Source organism: Loxodonta africana, chromosome 14 (assembly GCF_030014295.1).
Source record: "Loxodonta africana isolate mLoxAfr1 chromosome 14, mLoxAfr1.hap2, whole genome shotgun sequence".
Classification (NCBI taxonomy): Eukaryota; Metazoa; Chordata; class Mammalia; order Proboscidea; family Elephantidae; genus Loxodonta; species Loxodonta africana.
The window spans coordinates 74,501,413-74,521,759 of record NC_087355.1 but is presented as its reverse complement, the minus strand read 5'-3'; the positions used below and the strand labels follow the sequence as shown (position 1 = coordinate 74,521,759).

Here is a 20,347-nt window from a genome sequence, read left to right as displayed (position 1 = left end):
GTCAAGAAATCAAAGGACACATTGCATTGGACAAATTGCTGCAAAAGACCTCCTTAAAGTGTTAAAAAGCAAAGCTTTCACTTTGAGGACTAAGGTGAGCCTAACCCAAGCCATAGTATTTTCAGTCACCTCATATGCTTGCGAAAGCTGAACAGTGAATAAGGAAGACCGAAAAAGAATTGATGCCTTCGAATTATGGTGTTGGCAAGGAATATTGAAGATACCGTGGACTGCCAGAAGAACCAACAAATCTGTCTTGGAATGCTCCTTGGAAGCAGGCAAGTACATATCACATACTCTGGACGTGTTGTCAGGAGGGACCAGTGCCTGGAGAAGGACATCATGCTTGATGAAGTAGAGGGTCAGCGAAAAAGAGGAAGACCTTCAATGAGATGAATTGACACAGTGGCTGCCAGCAATGGGCTCAAGCATAACAATGATTGTGAAGATGCCACAGGACCAGGCAGTGTTTCGTTCTGTTGTACACAGGGTCGCTATGAGTTGGACCTGACTCAGTGGCACCTAACAACAACATCAGTTTACAGATCTCATCTGCTCTTAAGTAGCTGTTAGAATAGGACATACTATCTCTTTCCCCTCATATGTTTGCCTAGGTGTTAGAAAGCCAGGTTATTTGGGTCATAAATTATCTTTACATTGGGAGCAGAATATAGTGTCTTTGGAAATGAGTAAGATAGAGAAATGAGGAGATTAATTTGCTGGGTGGAAATCCAGTTTATTTTAGAATCTGATCATCAACCTTTCTGCCTTTACACTGTGATCTCCTGTGTGCCCTTCTCTCATCTGGTGATCAAGATAGTCAACAACCCTTTGCTGAGCACCCATTATGTACAAAGCATTGTCAACTAGAGCTAAATGAAACACTATCTGTATCCTCAGAAAGCCTACTTAAATCTAGGGGTAGATTTTCCAGTAGAAAACTGTGATTTGTGGTTAAAAGTTTGACATACATAAAAAAAGTCTAAAACGCTGTGGGAATTTGGATAAGTTCCATTCGTTTGTTCCCACTTAAATGTTACTTGTTAAGATAGTATTCATTGGTGTCTCACCCAAATGTGCAATATATTTTCCATCATTTCAGTGACAGTGTTTCTTGAATGCTAAGCACATGAATAAGTAATCCAAGGAAACTTTGGCTCTGCTAAGTGTCCTCTTGTTATATAGGTTTGACATTCCCGTAACCTCTTGATTTTTAGATATGCAAGTTTATTCGAACGATTTTCTAATTGCTAGGAAACTTTTTAGAAGGAGTCAAAAATTACCTGCGGTTGGACAGACTGCCAAGTCTCATTTCTGTAGGGGCCTAGGGAGGCCAGTGATTCTTTGGAGAGGCTTGCAGGCTTCTTATTGGTTGCTGGGTGGGTCCAGCAGCTTCTGCAGGTGGTTATTAGTTAAAGACAATTGATGGTAATGCAGTAGTAGCCAAGCGGTTGTACCTGAACCATTGAGCTTTACGTAAAAGCCCCAAGGACCCATTTGCCTTTTAGTTTTGAATGAAGGAACTTGCCATCACTCAGTCAGTGTTGATCTGGAGCAGCACTGGCCAAAAGAACTCTCTCGACAATGGAAACATTCTTTGCTGTTCTGAACAGTTTCCACTACTACATGCTGCTACTAAGCCCTTGAAATTTGGCTAATGCGACTGAAGAACGGAATTTTTAATTTTACTTCATTTTAACTAATTTAAATTTATCCAGCTACACGAGGCTGGTGGCTACCGTATTAGGCAGTACAACTCTAGAGAAATCATGGAGAAAGTGTGATATGCCAAATATCTTTAAATAGACAAATGTCTAGGTAAAATGAGTTGTTTGTCATCAGGCTCCTTGACCTCTCCAGTAGCTTATTAGTGGAGTGTAGTCAGTGAGCACAAAAAGAAAATTGTGATCACTAAGGTTCAGGGTGCATTAAATAAGAGCAAGTTGTATGAAACTGACTTTATTTCCATTTCTAGACTGATATTTTCAGGGGAATCCTTGACATAGAATGACCTAGACATAGAGTTCCTAGAATTAAGCAGGAAATTACTGGGGCCAGATACAAGATGTGAGGAGCAGTGTGGAGAAGGCTGAAAGGACCTGCTATTTTCTAGACCTTGCCCTATTGTAATTTTTAAATAATATATTTTTCTATAAATACAAGCTTTCTTATTTATAAGTAGCCTTTTTGGATTGACTTTTATTTTTTATGCATAAGTAGAATAATAGTCTAGTAAGAATAGTGGTCGAAAGTAGTACATTCAAGATCGTTTGACACTTTATTATTGTTAAGATACACAGCAAAACATACACCAACTCAACAGTTTATACAGGTACAATTCAGTGACATTAATTACATTCTTCAAGTCATGCAATCAGTCTCATCCTCTCTTTCTGAGTTGTTCCTCCCCTATTAGCATAAACTCACTGCCCCTTAAGTTTCCTATCTACATTTAACAGTTTTTAATTGGTGTATGCTCTGTTTATCTAAATAATAGCTTTTCTTTACTCTTAGAGAAGGCCACTTTCTTTTTCTTAACCTTGCCTCCAACAACAACTCAGAGGAAGTGTGTTCATTTACACCTTCTCGTTCCTGGCATTGTAAAACAGCCAATTTCATAGGATACCTTTCTCAGAGTAGGGAAAAAAAGGGAGCTGGCACAGAAACTTAGAGTATATTATTGACTTATGATGGAAGGAAGCTTTGGGGAGCAGGCTGTACTCCATCTCAGCCTGACCCAAAGATAACTTCGTCCCACTCAGCAATTGTTGAACTGTCCAAATAGTGTTTACTCTCATCACTACTTTGAAATTACAGGAGTTATTAGACCTGCCATGTTAATATAGCTCAAATTTGTTTTTTAGTAGTTTAATAATTATATTTGTTATAATTGGCTTCCATTGTTATCCTGTGTGTTTTATTGTATACATTTAGAAGCACTACTCTGAGACAGGGCCCATAGGCTTCACCAGACTCTCCGAGGGGTTCAGAGCATTAAAAAATGGCTAAAGAATCCCTACATCAAGGGAGTCGTTATTGTTATAGGTGCATTCTTGTTAGAGTTTATGTAGATTATTATATAATCTGGATTAGTGCATAATCTATAATCCCAAGATTTATTTCCACTGAATTTTAGAATACGAGAATGGAATGGCATCCTTGGACTTGAGAATGGTCAACATAGGACAAATACAAAGAAGTAGGGCTTCTCTTAGTAGCTGCTAAACCTTAATCCAAAAGATGGAAAATACAGCTTCAAAATGCCTGAATGAATGAGCAGTAGTGGATCACTTTGTAAAATACTAGACTTTGGGGGTTATGTGAACTTGGCGTACAGAAGTCTATCCATACTTTTCTTGAAAGGTCTCTTGTGCCTTCTAAGGGCCAAGTGTCTGGCCTTAATGACCCATGGAGGAGTCCAGGAAATCCTTAACTTTTTCTGTAGGGCGTTGTGATCCTTCCCATGAAAATGTGTCACCTGGGAGTCTGCCTTCTTACTGTCACTTTGACATGCCAATGTGTCCTAGTTCTCCTCGCTGGTTCTGGTTCACAGGTGGGACAGATGCAGATCCTGAGACAGCAGATTGCAAATGAGTTAAATTTCTCCTGTCGGTTTGACTCCAGACATCTGGCAGCTGCTCTGGAGAATCTCAATAAGTAAGTACCAGGGTTTGAAACCGCCATCTGTGGGCCTGGATCTTTCAACATCAACTGGCTCTCCAGTTTCTTCAGTACCAACTCTTTTAAATTCTTTTTGCATAAGAAGTCTCTCAGATTTCATAGGCTTCCTTCCTGTGGAGAATCAAAATCCATCTTCAAAAGCCTCTTTTCTCAGTATTGTCACATTGTCCTTTGGTCTCATTTTTTTTTTTTTAATTCAGCTAAGATATCGATCATATAGTACATACCAGACATTGTGCTAAGTACTTACCCATATTGCAAAAGCAATTATCACCAAAATCCAAATGGGCTTTCTACAGAACTGAGTCACTAATTATCCAGAAGGTGGTTAAAGTGTGGTAATCACCAGGAGGGGTGTAGGCACACGTGCACTGGAGTGCAGTCACATCCTGCACCTCACCAGCACCTTGCTCTCATTTTGAGCCTTATATTCAAAGGTAAACAATCCATGCTTCGTGGTTACTAAAGCGGTGCTTTTCACAAACTAGGTATTGAAAATAGGTCAGTCAATTCGTAAAAATTTGGATGAGGAGCCCTGGTGGCGCAGTGGTTAAGCACTTGGCTGCTAACCAAAAGGTCTGCAGTTGGAAAGATGTGGCAGTCTGCTTCTGTAAAGATTACAGCCTTGGAATGCCTATGGGGCAGTTCTGCTCTGTACTATAGGGTTGCTATGAGACAGAATCAACTCGACAACAATGGGTCTGAAAGATAAAGGAACTCTAGGTCAGATTTTCCACTTAGAACCAGTCACAGGCATGGAAATTGAGAGTTGGAACAGGTTCTCATTTTACAGATAAACTGAAGCCTCAAAAGATAACATCACTGGCTTGTAGGAACTTGTATAAATTGATGTCTAATGTTTCTTACTATTTTGGTTTTTCTTTTTTTCTCCTCCGTTTAGGGCTCTCCTAGCAGATATTGAGGCCCACTATCAGGACCCTTCACTTCCTTACCCCAAAGAAGATAACACACTCTTATATGAGATCACAGCCTATCTGGAGGCCGCTGGTATTCACAATCCACTGAATAAGGTTGGTGATGAAAACACGTAGTGGTGGGAGACAGTATAGAGCAGCTGGGCCCAGGTAGCAGCTCAGTGGGCTGGGCTCAGATCCCAGAGCCTCCACCTTATCAGGTCACCTGCCCTCTCTGAGCTCCAGTTCCCAGTGTATACTATGAGGATGATCACACCTGTCACCCCTGGCTCAGGACTGTGGGGAACGAAGTGCTTATCAAAGCTTGTTTAAAACTGAAAGACTTTGTGTCGATGTCAGAGATTAGTTCGGGTTTGTCCAGGGTTTGATGTTTGAACTTCACATAACAGGTAGCATTGATCCTTGTTGCACAAAAATACTTCCCTCCATGGCTGACTCTAATCACAATCGTAACACGAGGCTACAGGTTCTTTTCCACAATTCTGATCTCCAAAACCCTCTGAGAACTGAATGTTTTTTTCCTAAGTTGGTGGCAGATCTCATTTGGTGTCAAAACCCATCCTAAACTGACATAAAGCTATTTACACTCCTTATGTATCCCCCTCAATGTGAATAATCATATGCTTTGATGCAGAAATATTGATCGTAGGCTGTTACCGGAGGCTCTATAATACCTTCCTAAAATCGATAAAATTTCAAATTCTGGAGCCTATGTGATCCCATGGGTTTTGGATAAAAGATTATGAACTTGAATAGCAGCTAGTGTTTTTTGAGTTCTTACTGGATGCCAAACACCATGCTAAACCTGACACATGGCTCATCCCAGTCTCACAACAACCCTATGAAATCTGAAGGACCTAAGGCACAGAGAGGTTAGAAACTTGCCCAGAGCTCCACACTGGTAAGTGATGGGGCCGGTAGTCTGTGCCTCCAGCCATTGTGGACTCCCACCTCCCATGGAATCAAGGACGAGCTGGGAGGGTAGAAATGGCCGTATGTGCCTGACTTGGTCTTTCTGCCATATTGACAGGGAAGGAGACCGCTCTGTGACATTGCCAGGAAAAGCAAATGACACATGAGATACTTGCTTATTTTCTGCTTATGTACTTCTCTGCCCCACTACACGGGTCTTGTCCTTGTCTGTCTGTCTCTCCCTCCTTTCCGCTCCCCCTCTATCATCCCTCCAGCTTGGCCTTGAATGCAGTTTAGTTTGCTGTCTCTTTATGTTGCCCATCACCCTTTTTTCCCCTTCCCTTTATTAATGACATTAATGGGAATTATGGGGCCCTGGTGGCACAATGGTTAAAGTGCCCGGTTGGTGGTTCAGACCCACCAGCAGCTCCGTGGGAAAAAAAACATGGCGATCTCCTCCCATAAAGAACTACAGCCTTGGAAACCCTGTGGGGCAGATCTGCTCTGTCCTACAAGGTTGCTATGAGTCAGAATCGACTCAACAACGGTGGGTTTGCTTTGGTAGCTAAGCAAAATGTATTCCCTTCCCAAAAGGGCTAGTCATTATATAGGTATTCATGTTTGGGGGTCAGTGGTGTTAAATAAGAGCCCTGGTGGTGCAGTGGTTAAGCTGTCGGCTGCTAACTGAAAGGTTGATGGTTCGAACCCACCAGCTACTCCATAGGAGAAAAATGTGACAGTCTGCTTTCATAAAGATTACAGCCTTGGAAACCCTATAGGGCAGTTCTGCTCTGTCCTGTAGGGTCACTGTGAGTCAAAATTGACAGTAACAGGTTTGGTTTAGGTTTGGTGTTAAATAAAAATCTGAAGGCAGCAAATTAATGGAACCATCATAGTTTTAGGTAGCCTGTCTGAAGAGCAAATTGGAATGAAACTGAAGCTTTACAGTTGAAAATGCGTTCCATGGTATTGTGCAGTTTGAAGAAACCATCTATTTTTCTGACTTTTCTCTTCCCAGATATATATAACAACAAAGCGCTTACCTTATTTCCCAATTGTCAACTTTCTATTTTTGATCGCCCAGTTGCCAAAACTTCAATACAACAAAAACCTAGGTACTGTATATTTATTCTTTGCAATAAGTAACAGTAACAATAAATTAATATTGAATCAAATAGCTGCTTATATACAATACTGTGTCAGATATGAGTTTTTTTTTTTTTAGTTAAATGCGTGCTAATAAAATATGTCATTGTACCTCTGCAATATGGTGTCCTTTCATGAAATATAAACAGTGGGTTTAATATCAACCCACGTGAAATCGGTCACTACACATTAGTAAGTAAACACAATTAAGCCCATGTATACCTTGCTTACTGTAAGCCTGTGTGTGCCTTGCTTACTGGTTAACCCACCCCTGTTTCAAGTGTTTAGATTGTCTACTTTTTCTCTACAGTGTCTTATAATATTCAGTGTAGAGGTGTTGCACATTCATTTGTCTGAAAATTTCTTTAGTTCATCTTTGTTCTGGAAAAGTATTTTTGCTATTATGTTTTCTCAACACTTCAAAGATATAATTCTGCATCAGCCTTCTCCTGCTCCTGTGAGAAGTTAGCCATTGGTTAGTTAGATCATTTCTCTTTTTAAAAGATTTTTTTTTTTTTTCTGGCAGCTTTTTAAAGTATCTTTTTTTCTTTATGTTCTGCAGATTTACTATGATTTGCTTAGGTATGGATTTCTTTTTATTTTTCCTACTCGTGTTCCCTAGATCTGAGGATGGGTATTCTTCAACAGTCCTGGATAATTTTCAGCCATTATTTCTTTGAATACTGCCTCTCCCCCATTTCCCTATTGTCTCCTTCTGGAACTCCAGTTAGACATTTTAGACCTTCTTACTCTGTTCCATGTACTGTAACTTCTTTTCTCATATTTACCATCTTATTTTCTCTTTAGGTTATAATCCAAGTAATTGTAGCATCCAGTTCAGTAATTTTCTCTTCAGCTGTGTCTAATAAACTATTTAATCTGTACACTTACCTTTTAATTGATATAATTTTTATTTTCAGAAGTTCAATTTGTTTCTTTTTCACAACTTCTTGGTTGTTTTGTGATCTCATACAGCTGTTTTTCTGCTGACTCTCTCTCTGCTGGTACCTTGTGATTTTTAAGTACGACCTCTCATTTTCTGAGGAACTTTGTGAGAATTACTTGAGACCCAGGTTAATGTTGTATTTTTCTTGTGGGAGTATTACCAATCCAGGCCCACTCTTCATTAAATTCGCCATTTCAAGATTTTCTGACCACACAGTTCGTTTGAATTCAGACTGTATGTCTGCGTGAGGCTTAAATTGTGGTTACAAATTTTCAGGCACGTTTTTTCCTTCTACCCAGCACCAAGGTCAAGGCAGGCACCTTGCTGTTCCCTTCTGAAATTTATTTCTTATTTACGCTTCCACTGAGGTTAAAGACCTTCGTAGTCCCACTTGTGTGGGACTGTCCTGTTTGGCTTCCTCCTAAAGACTCTAAGCTTGATCTCCTGTGCCCCATGCAACATCCAGGCAAAAGTTCCAAGTCTCCACATTTTGGCTGAAACCCTTGATGAAAAGCTTGGCTATGGCACTCACTTTCTTTACACATTTCCTTCTTTCACTGTCTTGTGAAGATTCTTTTCTTATACAGTGCTCAACATTGTGTCGGAAGGAACTTTTTGTATTTTATTTAGCATTTTAGTTGTTTTCATTTATGAGAGCAGTTCAAGATACGTCATCTGAACTGCATTAGCAGAATTAGCAGAAGTCAGCAATGTGCGATTTTTTATTTTTTCATTTATACTTTTGTATATCTTTAATATTTTCCCCAATAGTATCTGTTAATTGTGTAATGAAAACAAAAAACAGTAATGGTGATTATAAAAATTGGTTAACCATCAGACCACTGGAAGCCTCCACCATCCCTGTGGCTAATTCAAAATGTAGTCAGAGTAGTCCTTTCCTCCAGGTAGCCATCTGCCAGTGATGGTATCACAAGAGTTAATATTGAACTGGGCCCTGAACGTGCTTCAGTGCAGCTGAAATTGCAATAGCAGGTTCCTGCACTCTGCTGCATCCCAGTGGCTCATATTCAAGTGTTGCCAGAGGCAAGCCCCTCACTTGGTGTTGAATTTTGTTCCCTCACAGGAATGGTCTGCCGAAAGCCTGCCGATCCTGTCGATTGGCCACCACTTGTCCTGGGACTCCTCACTCTGCTGAAGCAGTTTCATTCCCGGTACACTGAACAGTTCCTGGCGCTGATTGGCCAGTTTATCCGCTCCACAGTGGAGCAGTGTACAAGGTACAAAAGGCCAACTGGGAATAAATGCAACTTACCATTGCAAAATGTGATGTAAACCTTGCAAGCCAGACTCCTCTTTTCATTTCCCTAGTAGGGATGGGAAATGGCTGGTTATTCTTCTCTGTAAAACAAGTCAGGCCACACCTCCTGGTTTGGAGAAATTAAAGGTGTGCCCATCCTTAGTCACTCTCTGGACACTCCTATAGGTGTACTTCCAGTGATTTTCCAAGTAGGAATCTGGAGCTGTGCCCAGGGTCAGTAACCACCAAGGGGAGGAAAGTGCCGTCCTGGTGCTCCACTTTTTCAGTCCAGTTCTCAGCCCTCAGAGAGCCCATGAACTCCAGCTGGCTCACTGCCCAGAAACGGTCCCCCATACTTCAGTGGGAGTTAGAGAACACATCAGCATGAAATCCTGAGTAATGTCCAAGTTCTGGGTGTGTAATGAAACAGAAATAACACAGAAGGATACCAAGCTTGTGAACCTTTAATTCCTGGTATTTTTTTATTCCTTCATCAAATTCCAAATGTGACTTTTTTGTGGGATAGAAAAATAAGTTATTTACATGAGATGCTGAGTCCTGAACATCCTTTCCCACCAAGGGGTAGGCCTGGCTAAAGACATTTCTTTGTCACATTGCACATTCAGAATTTGAAAGATTATCACTTTGTCATTTTTGCCAATGTGACTTAAAGACTAATAAATGAAAATGCTCTTTCAAATCCTCCAAAGCAACACTGAATCCTAAAACTGGAAGTGACTTCAGAGGCCATTTAATGTACCTCCTACCAAGTGCATGAATCAGCCCTGAGGCGTCCCTGACAGGTAGTCGTCTGGTCTCTGATCATCTGTGAGGCACTCCTGACCTCTCCTCAACACAGTACACTGGTAGAGAGTCAGTTGTTCTCATCACTGGAAAGTTCCCGATTGTGGTGATCAGAAATCCATACCTGAAAATTTCACTCACTGGGCCTTTTTTTAGAGGCCTGGTGGCACAATGGTTCAGAGTTTGGCTGCTAACCAAAGGGTTGGCAGTTCGATTCTACCAGCTGCTTCTTGGAAACCATATGGGGCAGTTCCAGTCTGTTCTATAGGGTCACTATGAGTTGGAATCAACTCCGCAGCAATGGATTTAGTTTGGTTTTGGTTTTGAGCTTTTTTTCTACCCTTTGAAATTAAAATAAATGCAGTCTCTTAGACTTGATTTGTAAACTTTCAAGTAAAGCACAATAAAAATTAAAAAAAAAAATGTTGTAAGGATAATTAAAAAAATAGTTTTTTTCTTACCCTTACAACATCACTTCATTTTTTTTTTTAATTTTTATTGTGCTTTACGTGAAAGTTTACAAATCAAGTCAGTCTCTCACACAAAAACTTATATACGCCTACCTATATACTCCCAATTGCTCTCCCCATAATGAGACAGCACGCTCCCTCCCTCCACTCTATCTTTTCATGTCTGTTTCGCCAGCTTCTAACCCCCTCTACCCTCTCATCTCCCCACCAGGGAGGAGATACCAACATAGTTTCAACATAGTTTCAAGTGTCCACCTGATCCAAGAAGCTCACTGCTCACCAGCATCCCTCCCCATCTCATTGTCCAGTCCAATCCATGTCTGAAGAGTTGGCTTCGGGAATGGTTCCTGTCCTGGGCCAACAGAAGGTCTGGGGGCCATGACCACTGGGGTCCTTCTAGTCTCAGTCAGACCATTAAGTCTGGTCTTTTTGTGAGATTTGGGGTCTGCATCCCACTGCTCTCCTGCTCCCTCAGGAGTTCTCTGTTGTGTTCCCTGTCAGGGCAGTGATCAGTTTTAGCTGGGCACCATCAGTTCTTCTGGTCTCAGGCTGATGTAGTCTCTGGTTTATGTGGCCCTTTCTGTTTCTTGGGCTTGTAATTACCTTGTGTCCTTGGTGTTCTTCATTCTCCTATGGTCCAGGTGGGTTGAGACCAGTTGATGCATCTTAGATGGCCACTTGCTAGCGTTTGAGACCCCGGACGCCTGTCTCCAAAGTGGGATGCAGAATGTCTTCTTAATAGATTTTATTACGCCAGTTGACTTAGGTGTCCCCTGAAACCATGGTCCCCAAACCCCCACCCCTGCTACAGTGGCCTTCGAAGCATTCAGTTTATTCAGGAAACTTCTTTGCTTTTGGTTTAGTCCAGTTGTGCTGACCTCGCCTGTATTGTGTGTTGTCTTTCCCGGCACCTAAAGTAGTTCTTATCTACTATCTAATTAGTGAATACCCCTCCTCCCACCCTCCCTATTTCCCCTGTCTCGTAACCATCAAAGAATATTTTCTTCTCTGTTTAAACTATTTCTTGAGTTCTTATAATAGTGGTCTTATACAATATTTGTCCTTGTGCCACTGACTGATTTCACTCAGCATAATGCCTTCCAGGTTCCTCCATGTTATGAAATGTTTCACAGATTCATCACTGTTCTTTATCGATGCATAGTATTCCATTGTGTGAATATGCCATAATTTATCCATTCATCTGTTGATGAGCACTTTGGTTGCTTCCATCTTTTGCTATTGTAAACAGTGCTGCAGTGAAAATGGGTGTGCATATTATCTGTTCGTGTAAAGGCTCTTATTTTTCTAGGATATATTCCGAGGAGTGGGATTGCTGGATCATATGGTAGTTCTATTTCTAGCTTTTTAAGGAAGCGCCAAATTGATTTCCAAAGTGGTTGTACCATTTTACATTCCCACCAGCAGTATATAAGTGTTCTAGTCTCTCCACAACCTCTTGTGTTTTTTGGATTAATGCCAGCCTTGTTGGAGTGAGATGGAATCTCACTGTAGTTTTGATTTGCATTTCTTTAATGGCTAATGATCCTGAGCATTTCCTCATGTACCTGTTAGCTATCTAAATGTCTTCTTTAGTGAAGTGTCTGTTCGTATGTTTTGGTCCATTTTTAATTGGGTTATTTGTCTTTTTGTAGTTGAGTTTTTACGGTATCATGTAGACTTTAGAGATCAGGCGCTGATCGGAAATGTCATAGCTAAAAACTTTTTCCCACTCTGTAGGTAGTCTTTTTATTCTTTTGGTGAAGGCTTTGGATGAGCACAGGTGTTTGATTTTTAGGAGCTCCCAGTTATCTAGTTTTTCTTCTGCCTTGTTAGTACTGTTTTGTACATTGTTTATGCCATGTATTAGGGCTCCTAACATTGTCCCTGGTTTTTCTTCCATGATCTTTATCATTTTAGATTTTTTATTTAGGTCTTTGATCCATTTTGAGCTCGGTTTTGTGCATGGTGTGAGGTATGGGCCTTGTTTCATTTTTTTGCAGATGGATATCCAGTTACGCCAGCACCATTTGTTAAAAAGACTGTCTTCTCCATTTAACTGCTTTGGGCCCTTGTCAGATATCAGGTGCTCAGAAATGGATGGATTTATGTCTGGATTCTCAATTCTGTTCCATTGGTCCATGTGTCTGTTGTTGTACCAGTACCAGACTGTTTTGACTACTGTGGCAGTATAATAGGTTCTAAAATTAGGTACAGTAAGGCCTCCCGGTTTGTTCTTGCCCTTCCATATGAAGTTGGTGATTTGTTTTTCCATCTCATTAAAAAATGTTGTTGGAATTTGGATCGGAATTGCGTTAAATCTATAGACTGTTTCTGGTAGAATAGACATTTTTATAATGTTAAGTCTTCCTGTCCATGAGCAAGGTATGTTTTTCTACCTATGTAGGTCTCTTCTGGTTTCTTGCAGAAGTGTTTTATAGTTTTCTTTGTATCAGTTTTTTACATCTCTGGTAAGATTTATTCCTGAGTGTCTTCTTGGGGGCTACTGTAAACGGTATTGATTTGGTGGTTTCCTCTTTGATGTTCTTTTTGTTGGTGTAGAGGAATCCAACTGATTTTTGTATGTTTATCTTGTATCCCCTTACTTTGCTGAACTCTTCTGTTAGTTTCAGTAGTTTTCTTGAGGATTCCTTAGGGTTTTCTGTGTATAAGATCATGTCATCTGCAAATAGAGATACTTTTGCTTCCTCCTTGCCAATCTTAATGCCTTTGTTTCTTTATCTACCCTAATTGCTCTGGCTAGGACCTCCAGCACAGTGTTGAATAAGAGTGGTGATAAAGGGCATCCTTGTCTCATTCCTGATCTCAAGGGGAATGCTTTCAGGCTGTCTCCATTTAGGATGATGTTGGCTGTCAGTTTTGTATAAATGCCCTTTATTATGTTGAGGAATTTCCCTTCTATTCCTATTTTGCTGAGAGTTTTTATCATGAATGGGTGTTGAACTTGGTCAAATGCCTTTTCTGCATCAACTGATAAAATCATGTGATTCTTGTTTTTTGTTTTATTTATATGATGGATTACATTGTTTTTCTAATGTTGAACCATCCCTACATACCTGGTATGAATCCCACTTGGTCATGATGAATTATTTTTTTGATATGTTGTTGAATTCTATTGGCCAGAACTTTGTTGAGGATTTTTGCATCTAAATTCATGAGGGAGATAGGTCTGTAATTTTCTTTTTTTGTGGTGTCTATACCTTTTTTTTTATATATATACCTGGTTTTGGTATCAGGGATATGCTGGCTTCATAGAATGAGTTTGGGTGTATTCAGTCCTTTTCTCTGTTCTGAAATACCTTTAGTAGGAGTGGTGTTAACTCTTCTCTGAAAGTTTGGTAGGACTCTGCAGTGAAGTGGTCCGGGCCAGGGCTTTTTTTGTTTGTTTGTTTGGAGTTTTTGATTACCTTTTCAATCTCTTCTTTTGTTTTGGGTCTATTTAGTTGTTCTACTTCTGATTGTGTTAGTTTAGGTAGGTAGTGTGTTTCTAGGAATTCATCCATTCTAGGTTTTCAAATTTGTTAGAGTACAATTTTTCATGGTAACCTGATATGATTCTTTTAATTTCAGTTGGGTCAGTTGTAATATCGCCCATCTCATTTCTTATTTGGGTTATTTTCATCCCATCCTGTTTTTCTTTTATCAGTTTGGCCAATGGTTTATCAATTTTGTTGGTTTTTTTCAAAGAACCAGCTTTTGGTCTTGTTAATTCTTTCAGTTGTTTTTCTGTTTTTCTATTTCATTTAGTTCTGCTCTAATTTTTATTATTTGTTTTCTTCTGGTGCCTGAGGGTTTGTTTTGTTGCTCTCTTTCTATTTGTTCAAGTTGTAGGGATAATTCTTTGATTTTGGCCCTTTCTTCTTTTTGTATGTGCACATTTACCGATATAAATTGGCCTCTGAGTACTGCTTTAGCTGTGTCCCAAAGGTTCTGATAGGAAGTGTTTTCATTCTCATTGGATTCTATGAATTTCTTTATTCCATCCTTAATGTCTTCTATAATCCAGTCTTTTTTGAGCAGGGTATTGTTCAGTTTCCAAGTGTTTGATTTCTTTTCTCTGCTTTTTCTGTTATTGATTTCTACTTTTATGGCCTTGTGATCAGAGAAGATGCTTTGTAATATTTCAATGTTTTGGATTCTGCTAAGGCTTCTTTTATGATCTAATATGTGGTCTATTCTAGAGAATGTTCCATGTGCACTAGAGAAGAAGGTATACTTGGTTGCCATTTGGTGGGGTGTTCTGTATATGTCTATGAGGTCAAGTTGGTTGATTGTGGTATTTAGATCTTCCGTGTCTTTATTGAGCTTCTTTCTGAATGTCCTATCCTTCACCAGAAGTGGTGTGTTGAAGTCTCCTACTACTATTGTGAAGCTGTCTGTCTCACTTTTCAATGCTGATAAGAGTTTGTTTTATGTATCTTGCAACCCTGTCATTGGGTGCATAAATATTTAATATGGTTATATCTTCTTGGTATATTGTCCCTTTAATCATTATATAGTGTCCTTCCTTATCCTTTGATGGATTTAACTTTAAAGTCTATTTTTGTCAGAAATTAATATTGCCACTCCTGCTCTTCTTTGATTGTTGTTTGCTTGATACATTTTTTTCCATCAAGTTTTAGTTTGTTTTTGTCTCTAAGTCTAAGGTGTGTCTCTTGTAGGCAGGATATAGACGGATTGTGTTTTTTATTCCATACTGCCACTCTCTGTCTCCTTACTGGTGCATTTAGTCCATTTACATTCAGCATTATTATGGATAGGTATGAATTTAGTGCCATCATTTTGATGTCTTTTTTTATGTCTTGACAGTTTCTTTTTCCCACTTAATTTTATGTGCTGAGTAGATTATCTTTATATATTGTCCTTTCCTCATATTCGTTGTTGTTGATTTTGTTTCTGCTGAGTCTCTTTTTTTTTTTCTTGTATTTTATTTTGATGTGTAGGATAGTTTGTCTCCTTTGTGTTTACCTTATTATTTACCCCTATTTTTCTAAATTTAAACCTAACTTTTATTTCTTTGTATCACCTTGTCTTCCTCTCCATATAGAAGATCTATAACTACATTTCTTAGCCCCTCTTTATTATTTTAATGTTGTCTTCTTTTACGTGATAACATCGTTGTTTCCCTGCTTTGAGCGTTTTTTTATCTTGATTTATTTTTTTGATTTCACTGTCTGGGTTGACTCCTGCTTGCTCTGCCCAGAGTTCTAGTCTTGGGTTGATACCTGATATTGTTGATTTTCTAACCAAAGAACTCCTTTTAGTATTTCTTGTAGCTTTGGTTTGGTTTTTACGAATTCCCTAAACTTCTGTTTATCTGGAAATGTCCTAATTTTACCTTCATTTTTGAGAGACAGTTCTGCTGGATATAAGATTCTTGCCTGGCAATTTTTTCCTTCAATTTTTTTATATAAGTCATCCCATTGCCTTCTTGCCTGCATGGTTTCTGCCGAGTAGTCTGATCTTATTGACTCTCCTTGTGGGTGACTTTTCGTTTATCCCTAGCTGCTCTTAGAATGCTCTCTTTATCTTTGGTTTTGGCAAGTTTGATTATAATATGTCTTGCTGACTTTCTTTTAAGATCTACCTTATGTGGAGTTCGATGAGCATCTTGGATAGATATCTTCTCATCTTTCACAATATCAGGGAAGTGTTCTACCAACAAATCTTCAACAGTTCTGTCTGTATTTTCTGTTATCTGTCCCCGTTCTGGTACTTCAATCACTCGTAGGTTATTTCTCTTGATAGAGTCCCACAGGATTCTTAAGGTTTCTTCATTTTCTTAATTCTTTTATCTGATTTTTCTTCATATATATTAGTCCCAAGTGCTTTATCTTCAAGTTCAGAAATTCTAGCTTTTTTTACTTGCTCAGTTCTGCTCCTCTGACTTTCTATTGAGTTGTCCACTTCTGTAATTTTATTGTTAATCTTCTGAATTTCTCATAGCAGCCTGTCTGTGGACTTTTCCAGCCTATTAAGTTTTTCATTATATTCTTGAATAATCTTTTTAATTTCTTCAGGTGCTTTTTCTGTGTGTTCCTTGGCTTGTTCTGCATATTGCTTCATTTTCTTCCTGGTGTCTTGAAGGGTTCTGTATATTAGTCTTTTGTATTCTGCCCCTCTAGTAATTCCAGGAATGCACTTTCATCTAGAAGATCCTTTGATTCTTTGTTTTGGGAGCTTGTTGAGGCAATCATGGTCTGTTCCTTTATGTGACTTGATATTGACTCTTGTCTCCAAGACATATATAAGTTATTGTATTAGTTTCTTTTATGTTTGCTTACTGTGTTGTAGCTTCTTTCTTTGTTTTGTTTTGATATGCCCAGATGGGTTGCTGGAGTAAGCTAGCTTGATTATTTTTACCTTTGGAGCTCTGACATCCTGTCCATAGATGGCTAGAGCTGTTATCAGGTCTATCAGTCTAGGAGTCCATTCACTTTTCTTTTATGAATTCAGCTCAGGTGTCCAGATAGCTGATCAAGTGTGTGGTACAGGCTATGTCCTACAGTCTTAGAGGGGTAGGGGTGATTGTTGTAGGTACCACTATCTGGTTGCAGTAGGGGGTCACACTCTGAACAAGGCAGGGTGCTGAGAATCATCCCCCACATGTCTCTGAGGAAAGCGTGTTCCTCTTCCCTAGCGCATACAGGTGGGTGGGTTCTGCAGACAGACCGTGGGCACCCAGTATTTTTGGTTGTAAGGACTGGGAGGTACCAGTTATCCTTGGACCCCTGTTGCAGGTGGCTGGGTGACCTGAGTGGAGCCACCAGTCCTTGGTCCCCTGATGTGGGTAGGTGAGGACCCTGTTTATTGGCAAAGCAATGTCGAACATCAAACACCCACCTCTCCACCGCACAGCTGGAACGGTTGGAGTCTGCCAACAAGGGCCTATTCTCCTGAAATAGGCCCACACAGGTCCATCCAGAGAGGAAAGGTACTCAATGTCCACAGACTGTTTATGCCTTGACAGGAGCCACTTCTGTCCTGAGCTCCCCCGTTTAGCGGAGCTGGCAAATTATCTTTTCCCCCAATTGCAAATTTATTCCTTTTCCAAGGCCGGGAGCATGGCTCTAGGCATTCAACAGGGCCCATCTGGGGCCCAAGGAAATCAGCCGCTGACGCCGGCTTAGGAGCAGCAGGGGCGCATGAAAATACTCAAGTACCTAGCTTTTGCCTAGAGCGCAGTTATTCTCTGGTTCCAGAGGTGTGAGTAGGCTGTGTGGCTAGCTGCCTTTCCCTGAGGAAACTGTGGCCAAACACTTATACCAGCCCACGCCACTGCTTCCGGGAATGGTGCCTGAGGGCTCCCCACCATTCAGGTCCGGTAACTCCTCTCCGCTTCTGAACCTTCTCGTCCTCCCCCTGCCCCAAAAGTTCGTTTTCTAAGCTTGCCTTTGACGTTCAGGCCTCCTAGCTTGTCATAAATAGTCGTTTCACTTGTTTTTTCGTGTTTTTGTTGTAAGAGGGCTCGCTGGAAGCATCTGTCTATTCTGCCATCTTGGCTCTGCCTCCTCACTTTGAATTTTTAATGTCCAGTGGTACCTTAGGTCTTCTCTCTAGGTAATCCCCGTTCACCTGTTTCACGTGCTGAGGTGAGACTACTCACCATATCAAGTTCCTCTCCTAGGAGTTCCAGGTTGTTACTGGCCACTCAAAATGTGACTCCCAGACTTGTATTAAGATTCCAGATACAGCCTTCCCCTCGGTGGGGGTAGGCTATCACATAAGTGCCTTCATTCTGGGCCCAGAACATACTTCTGTGCAACTGAAATCGCAGTAGCAGGCTCCTGCCCTCCACTGCGTGCCAGTGGCTCATATTGATTTTGCCGTCTTGTAAATCCCAGCATCTTTTTTCCATGAGCTGCTGCCAGGCCCATTCTTCCCCATCGTGTATTTGATCAATTTATTTTTTTCTGAGTCAAAAGTATAGAACTATATTAAATTTTAATGCATTGTGTAAGACAGTCATAGCATCATTGGCATAGTATTATCTGAAAAAAAGGCTATTTGATTTATTATATCATTACAGTTTTTCAAAGGCTTTGGATAAAAGACTGGAAGGGCGTACACTAAATGCCAACAGTGTTGTGACAGTGGCCTAATCAGTGATTTTTTTTTCCGCTTCCTCACTTGACAGGAGCATTTGGAATATGACTGTTACTTTGATAATGAAAAAAGTTAATTCAGTGCGGGGGTAAGGTGGTAGGAAAAAGTTTATCTTAATTTTGAAACATGAAAGATTCATGAATTCTATTTGTATCATCAATATTAGCTATTCCTCCAATCGTATCATTAATTTGGGTAGGACACTTCAGTATGTGTTCAAACTGTTGATTAAAATATCGAACAACATAGGCTGTATGTTCACCCTAGCCTTTCTAATTTAAAGATTATTTTTCCTAATTGACAAAGCAGAGGAGAAGCGGACTAGGACTTGAAGGCTGTGCTGCCTCTTAATGGTCTATTCTCCACCTGAAGCAGGCAGCCTGGCTCGCCTCATTGTTCTTGCTTTAAAAACAAGCAAACCGAGTGCAAACTCCCGCTGTTTTTTCTCAGAATTTCTGGGAAGCTTCAGTTAATCACAGCATTAGCTTTACTGACACTAATCTTCAAAACCCACTTGATTCTCCTGTTTCTCCTCAGCTGTATGGTTTCCTTGGCCTCCCCTCTGCAGTGCTGCACCACGTGCTTAGGTCTTTTAGGTGCCTACTGCCGTCCTTTACAACTGGCCTCATTTCATGATCGTGAGAATTGCATTGTTGAGACTTCCCTATCCTTCCAAGCTCCCTTTGCTCTATTTTACGAATTAGCAAAACATCTGCTCTTTGAAACAAGTCTGACCATATGTCAAATAAAAATGTCCAGGTGTGTGTTTGTTGTCTAATGCATTAACTGTTCTTCTCATTCCAAAATAGTAACCCTTATTCCTTGAAGTTAAGCAGATATGACCCTGATCACACATTGAGATACTGAGAGCATGGGGAGCTTTTTGAGGTGCAACCCCTCTTAAACCTTCTTTTCAGAATCAAAAACTCCTCAGAGAAATAGATAATCTAGTACTATGCAACTCTTTTCTAATTAGAAAATGCCAAGTTGTACATTAATTGGAAATTGTTTTAACACCTAGAAACTCCTTTAGACATAACAAGAAAGCATAGAAGCTCTGTGTGCAGACTGGTGTGTACTTTGCTGTATTCCCACCTCCTCGGACGGTGCTAGGCAATATAGTTGTTGGATGAATATGAGGAGGATCCCATATGGAAAATTATCAGATGCTGTGTGTATCTGACAACCTCAAATACACAAGAATGTGCCAGGCACACTCCCAGATGTTGGAGATACAAAGATGAAGACATGACCCAGGCCCTTAAGGAATTTGTACTCTAGATGGGAACCAGGCACACAAACAACTGAAAAATTAGAGGCTTTGAGGAATAGACTAGGTACAATGAGCACAGGAAAGACAGCATCTGCCCAGAGGGGTCAGGGAGGACTTTACAGAGGAAGTGCCCGAGCAAGGACCTGAAAGCTGTCTGGGAATTTGCTTTCAACTAAGCACACACAGCAAATGTGGCTGCAAAGGGCTGGAGGGGTGGAAGAGTATGGCTTGCTCAGGGACCTGTCAGGGGCCAACTGTTGCTGAACCTTGCAGTTCTGATGGAGACAGAGGGAGATTAGTCTAGACAGCAGGAGCCATATTGTTAAGAGTCATGTAAACCATAGTGAGAAGTATAGGTTTCATCCTGTAGGTTAAGTTCATAAAGATGTGTGAGCAGCATGATGACTTGTCCCAATCAAGAGAATATTCCATAAACTTGTCTATTCTGATTTCAGTTGATAACTTACTATTTATTTAGTCCTTCCATATGTCGATTGAGGATATATTATGTATAAAGCAGTTAATTGATCTAGACTGTTCTTTCTTACAGCCAGAAGGTACCTGAAATGCCTGCAGATGTTGTAGGTGCCCTTTTGTTCCTGGAGGATTATGTTCGATACACAAAGCTACCCAGGAGGGTAAGTGATAGTAAAGAACAGTATTAATGACCTTTTTGTAAAAAGATGGTAATTATAGTGGTGGTACAGTGGTTAAGAGCCCAGCTCCTAACCAAAAAAGATCGGCAGTTCAAATCCTTGGAAAACCTATGAGGCAGTTCCACTCTGTCCTGTAGGGTCA

General features: G+C 40.3%; 1 protein-coding gene across 1 annotated transcript in view; it reads left to right on the top strand.

Annotated features, from left to right (window-relative positions):
* WASHC5 (WASH complex subunit 5) overlaps positions 1-20,347 on the top strand; it is a 69,596-nt gene that overhangs the window by 44,357 nt on the left and 4,892 nt on the right. The window contains exons 24-28 of the mRNA XM_003408182.4: positions 3,554-3,657; positions 4,583-4,712; positions 6,547-6,643; positions 8,705-8,858; positions 20,100-20,187. Coding sequence (XP_003408230.2) covers positions 3,554-3,657; positions 4,583-4,712; positions 6,547-6,643; positions 8,705-8,858; positions 20,100-20,187 — 573 coding nt within the window. The remainder of the gene's footprint in view (positions 1-3,553; positions 3,658-4,582; positions 4,713-6,546; positions 6,644-8,704; positions 8,859-20,099; positions 20,188-20,347) is intronic.